Below are 6,000 nucleotides of genomic sequence, written 5' to 3'. Positions count from 1 at the left end.
GAGAGGGAAGTCTAGGCTTCCCTGCTCAGGCTGCAGGGAAGAAGATGGATGGATGGGTGGGTTTCGGTAATTAAAAAATTACATGGTATTACAACCGTCGGGAATTTTATCGCAAATCATCATTATACCGTTCGGTGCGGCGTCTTCAGTAATGCGGACGCTGTAGCGATCTGTTGTGGTAAAGAAGGAGCTGAGCCGGAAGGCCAAGCTCTCAATTTACAGGTCGATCTACGTTCCCATCCTCACCTATGGTCATGAGCTTTGGGTTATGACCGAAAGGACAAGATCACGGGTACAGGCGGCCGAAATGAGCTTCCTCCGCCGGTTGGCAGATAGAGATAGGGTGAGAAGCTCTGTCATCCGGGGGGAGCTCAAAGAAAAGCCGCTGTTCCTCCACATGGAGAGGAGCCAGATGAGGTGGTTCGGGCATCTGGTCAGGATGCCACCCGAACGCCTCCCTAGGGAGGTGTTTCGGGCACGTCCGACCGGTAGGAGGCCAAGGGGAAGACCCAGGACACGTTGGGAAGACTATGTCTCCCGGCTGGCCTGGGAACGCCTCGGTATCCCCCGGGAGGAGCTGAACGAAGAGGCTGGGGAGAGGAAAGTCTGGGCTTCCCTGCTTAGGCTGCAGGGAAGAAGATGGATGGATGGGTGGGTTTCGGTAATTAAAAAATTAGATGGTATTACTAACCGTCGGGAATTTTATCGCAAATCATCATTAAACCGTTCACCGTTACATCCCTCGTTCATTAAGATTTAAAAAGTCAAGGGCTGTCACGGCATGTTACCGTGGATGCTGGTCAATTTTTTTTCTTTTGCCGCGGTTGCCGTGGTTAAATTCGAGCCTTGTGTAATGCTCACGAGAATATTTTTTCAGTCAGCCCAAAATTCTCCAACCTTTCTCTAGGTTTGGCCCCGACGGTCCCGTCATTCACATTCCCAACATACCCCGGCATTGTTTACCTTTCTGGGATTTTTGGCCAAGTTGTCAGGGTCAAGCAGGTAGATGTGATCCCTGGCTCCCAGCAGAAGACGACCTCTCTCCTCATCCAACAGCAGGGAATGGGAAAGGAGGCCATCGGAGGGTCCCAAAAACAAAGACACACTGCCGGCTTGCAGCAGTTCTGCTCGAGACAAACAACAGAAACACAGATTGATCAACATCCGACTTCTTTCCCTCATACCACATTTTTGAAAAACAAGCGTTGGATTTCCTTGTCTAAAGAGAAACGTGTCTTGGCTGGAAGTGAAATAGAGTAATCCTCTGTGGTTTAACACCTTCACTGAGAAACTGCAAAGGATAAAGATACAATAAGCAAAGACCTATTCCACCACCTCAGTTTGTGGATGTCTGCATCAGGGTATTTTCATAGCTTGTTCATCGACCATGAAGACATCTCTCAAGAAGTAGGATTTACATTCCCAGAGTGCAGATTGACCGAATGAAAGCAAATTCATCAACTCAAGCGGACTGTACCGTAAACCGATAAGATACTAAAACAACTTCAGGCTATCTTAGTTATCTTATCATTCATCATCCATTGAGATGTTGCTGATGAGCTGTAAAAGTTTGAAGAAGTCAAACTATAGCTCGGTGCCAAAGAACATATATTTAATCTCCATTTGGCAATACAGTCCAGTTCATCTTGCAGTAGTACGGTTTATAATACAGCCCTTATCTTGCTCGGTTTTACGGTTCAGTGGTGTGTAGGAAAAAGACAGTGGCCACATAAACCGTATTACTTTTGTTCTGCTCGTGTGATTGGCATGTGACCGTTGTTTTACTCGAAAAAGACAGGAAAGGTAATGTCCATTCATCCATCCATCTTCTTCCGCTTATCCGAGGTCGGGTGGCGGGGGCAGCAGCCTAAGCAGGGAAGCCCAGACTTCCCTCTGCCCAGCCACTTCGTCCAGCTCCTCCCGGGGGATCCCGAGGCGTTCCCAGGCCAGCCGGGAGACATAGTCTTCCCAACGTGTCCTGGGTCTTCCCGGTGGCCTCCTACCGGTCGGACGTGCCCTAAACACCTCCCTAGGGAGGCGTTCGGGTGGCATCCTGACCAGATGCCCGAACCACCTCATCTGGCTCCTCTCCATGTGGAGGAGCATTGACTTTACTTTGAGTTCCTCCCGGATGGTCGAGCTTCTCACCCTATCTCTAAAGGAGAGAACTGCCACCCGGCGGAGGAAACTCATTTCAGTCGCTTGTACCCGTGACCTTGTCCTTTCGGTCATAACCCAAAGCTCATGACCATAGGTGAGGATGGGAACATAGATCGACCGGTAAATTGAGAGCTTTGCCTTCTGGCTCAGCTCCTTCTTCACAGCGTCCGCATTACTGAAAGAAAGGTCATGTATTATATTCTAGTCTTCCCATCCCATTATTTTTGTTACATAGACATTACAATTATTTGTTGCAACTCTTCAAATCCATCCTTTTGGAACCACTCTATTAAGAGTAGAATAGGTCTGGGTCAGGGGTCGGCAACCCGCGGCTCAGGAGCTGCATGCGGCTCTTTGATCACTCTGATGCGGCTCAGCTGCATTCTTGCCAACCCTCCCGATTTTTCCGGGAGACTTCCGGATTTCACTGCCTCTCCCAGGGCAAACATTCTCCGATTTTCACCCGGACAACAAAATTGAGGGTGTGCCGTGATGGCACTGCATTTTGCGTCCTCTACAACCTGTCGTCGCGTCCGCTTTTTCACCTAAGAAACAGCGTGCTGGCCCAGTCACATTTTGTCTGCTCACACACTAAGTGACATCAAGGCATACTTGTTCAACAGCCATACAGACCACACTGACGGTGGCCGTATAAACAACTATAACACTCTTACTAATATGCGCCACACTGTGAACCCACACCAAACAAGAATGACAATCACATTTCGGGAGAACATCCACACCGTAACACAACATAAACACAACAGAACAAATACACAGAATCCCATGCATCCCTAACTCTTCCGGGCTACATTACACACCCTGCTACCACCAAACCCCGCCCACCTCAATCTACGCACGTGGGGTGGGGGGGTGTTGTTGATGTGTGGGGGGGCAGGGGTGGGGTGGCGGGCTTTGGTGGTAGCAGGGGTGCATAAAGTAGCCCGGAAGAGTTAGGGATGCATGGGATTCTGGGTATTTGTTCTGTTGTGTTACGGTGCGGATGTTCTCCCGAAATGTGTTTGTCATTCTTGTTTGGTGTGGGTTCACAGTGTGGCGCATATTAGTAAGAGTGTTAAAGTTGTTTATATCGCCACCCTCAGTGTGATCTGTATGGCTGTTAACCAAGTATGCAGGGCATTCACTTATGTGTGTCTGCAGAAGCCTCATATAACACGTAACTGGGCTGGCAAGCTGTTTGTTCAAGCCGTAGAGGGCGCTAAAGGTAGTGACATCACGGCACGCCCTTATTATTGTTGTTTGGGTGAAAATCAGCATACATTCGAGAGAATAGTTTCCCTGAAATTCGGGAGTCCATCCATCCATCCATCTTCTTCCGCTTATCCGAGGTCGGGTCGCGGGGGCAGCAGCTTAAGCAGGGAAGCCCAGACTTCCCTCTCCCCAGCCACTTCGTCCAGCTCCTCCCGGGGGATCCCGAGGCGTTCCCAGGCCAGCCGGGAGAGATAGTCTTCCCAGCGTGTCCTGGGTCTTCCCCGTGGCCTCCTACCGGTCGGACGTGCCCGAAACACCTTCCTAGGGAGGCGTTCGGGTGGCATCCTGACCAGATGCCCGAACCACCTCATCTGGCTCCTCTCCATGTGGAGGAGCAGCGGCTTTACTTTGAGCTCCCCCCGAATGACAGAGCTTCTCACCCTATCTCTAAGGGAGAGCCCCGCCACTCGGCGGAGGAAACTCATTTCGGCCGCTTGTACCCATGATCTTGTCCTTTCGGTCATGACCCAAAGCTCATGACCATAGGTGAGGATGGGAACGTAGATCGACCGGTAAATTTAGAGCTTTGCCTTCCGGCTCAGCTCCTTCTTCACCACAACGGATCGATACAGCGTCCGCATTACTGAAGACGCCGCACCGATCCGCCTGTCGATCTCACGATCCACTCTTCCCTCACTCGTGAACAAGACTCCGAGGTACTTGAACTCCTCCACTTGGGGCAAGATCTCCTCCCCAACCCGAAGATGGCACTCCACCCTTTTCCGGGAGAGAACCATGGACTGGGACTTGGAGGTGCTGATTCCCATCCCAGTCGCTTCACACTCGGCTGCGAACCGATCCAGTAAGCGCTGAAGATCTTGGCCGGAGGAAGCCATCAGGACCACATCATCTGCAAATAGCAGAGACCTAATCCTGCAGCCACCAAACCAGATCCCCTCAACGCCTTGACTGCGCCTAGAAATTCTGTCCATAAAGGTTATGAACAGAATGGGTGACAAAGGGCGGCCTTGGCGGAGTCCAACCCTCACTGGAAACGTGTCCGACTTACTGCCGGCAATGCGGACCAAGCTCTGACACTGATCATACAGGGAGCGAACTGCCACAATAAGACAGTCCGATACCCCATACTCTCTGAGCACTCCCCACAGGACTTCCCGGGGTCAAATTCGGGAGTCTACCGGAAAAATCGGGAGGGTTGACAAGTGTGACGCTGTCAAGTGCCCTTCATATAAAACTCGCGGGCCGCACTAACATTACATTTCCATATTAAGGTGCGGGCCGCGTGTCTGAGACTCCTGGTTTATACATAGCACAAAGCAAAAAAAAACTTTGTATGTAGTGTTATTTCATTTTAAATTTCAAAAGAGTTTTGTGGCTCCCATTGTTTTCTTTAATTTGTGGAAACGGGTCAAAATGGCTCTTTGAGTGGTAAAGGTTGCCGACCCCTGGTCTAGGTGAGTATGCTGTACAGTGTACACCAGGCCTGGGCAATTATTTTGACTCTGGGGGCCTCATTTAGAGGAAAAAAATCAGATTTTTAGGAACACTTATACAAAACCTCACATTAATGTCTGATTGAACGCTAAAAACGTTATGACAGACCGCCTTAAAAAACGGAATGGAATTTAAAAAAATGTTTTACTGAATGAGACACCAGGAATGTACATGCAAATAAAGAATGTGGGATTTACAATTTTAACTACGACAGATAAAACACTGAATTATGTCGATCGACATATCTTACAATCAAGCGAAACGCAACAAAAACGCAACAAACAGTGAAATATGAACGCGAAGGGTAAAAACAACCCCGCCTGCAATCTGATACATCTGATGTATCACTAAGCTTTAGAGATTTGTTGTAAAAATCTCCTTCCTCATCTGTCCCTGACACCCACATTTCAGGCTGGCCACTCTGGAACCACTCTGTGGAAACGCTCCCCACCCACACTGCTTGGTGCCTGGTCTGAGCTGCTGTGACTTAGATGACCATAGACATTAATTAGATTACCAGAGTAACTCATTATCAATCAATCAATCTTTATTTATACAGCCCTAAATCACAAGTGTCTCAAAGGGCTGCACAAGCCACAACGACATCCTCGGTACAAAGCCCACATAAGAGCAAGGAAAAACTCACCCCAGTGGGACGTCGATGTGAATGACTATGAGAAACCTTGGAGAGGACCGCATATGTGGGTAACCCCCCCCCTCTAGGGTAGACCGAAAGCAATGGATGTCGAGTGGGTCTGACGTAATATTGTGAGAGTCCAGTCCATAGTGGATCTAACATAATAGTAAGAGTCCAGTCCATAGTGGGGCCAGCAGGACACCATCCCGAGCGGAGACGGGTCAGCAGCGCAGAGATGTTCCCAGCCGATGCACAGGCGAGCGGTCCACCCCGGGTCTCGACTCTGGACAGCCAGCACTTCATCCATGGCCACCGGACCTGTGCCCCCCCCCCCCTCAAGGAAAAGGGGAGCAGAGGAGAAAAGAAAAGAAACGGCAGATCAACTGGTCTAACAGGGGGGCTATTTAAAGGCTAGAGTATACAAATGAGTTTTTAGATTACCATAGTAACTAGTATATCATGCAAAAGCGCAAAAT

The 6,000-nt window shown here is 49.5% G+C and overlaps 1 protein-coding gene across 1 annotated transcript in view; it reads right to left on the bottom strand.

The window, feature by feature from the left end:
• The window catches only part of sema3d (sema domain, immunoglobulin domain (Ig), short basic domain, secreted, (semaphorin) 3D), a 216,130-nt gene that overhangs the window by 106,613 nt on the left and 103,517 nt on the right, over window positions 1-6,000 (bottom strand). Inside the window, exon 3 of the mRNA XM_061970443.2 lies at window positions 964-1,124. Coding sequence (XP_061826427.2) covers window positions 964-1,124 — 161 coding nt within the window. The remainder of the gene's footprint in view (window positions 1-963; window positions 1,125-6,000) is intronic.

Source organism: Nerophis lumbriciformis, linkage group LG10 (genome assembly GCF_033978685.3).
Source record: "Nerophis lumbriciformis linkage group LG10, RoL_Nlum_v2.1, whole genome shotgun sequence".
Classification (NCBI taxonomy): domain Eukaryota; kingdom Metazoa; phylum Chordata; class Actinopteri; order Syngnathiformes; family Syngnathidae; genus Nerophis; species Nerophis lumbriciformis.
Note: the sequence above shows the minus strand (reverse complement) of the source record. Positions and strands in the feature narration are given on the sequence as shown.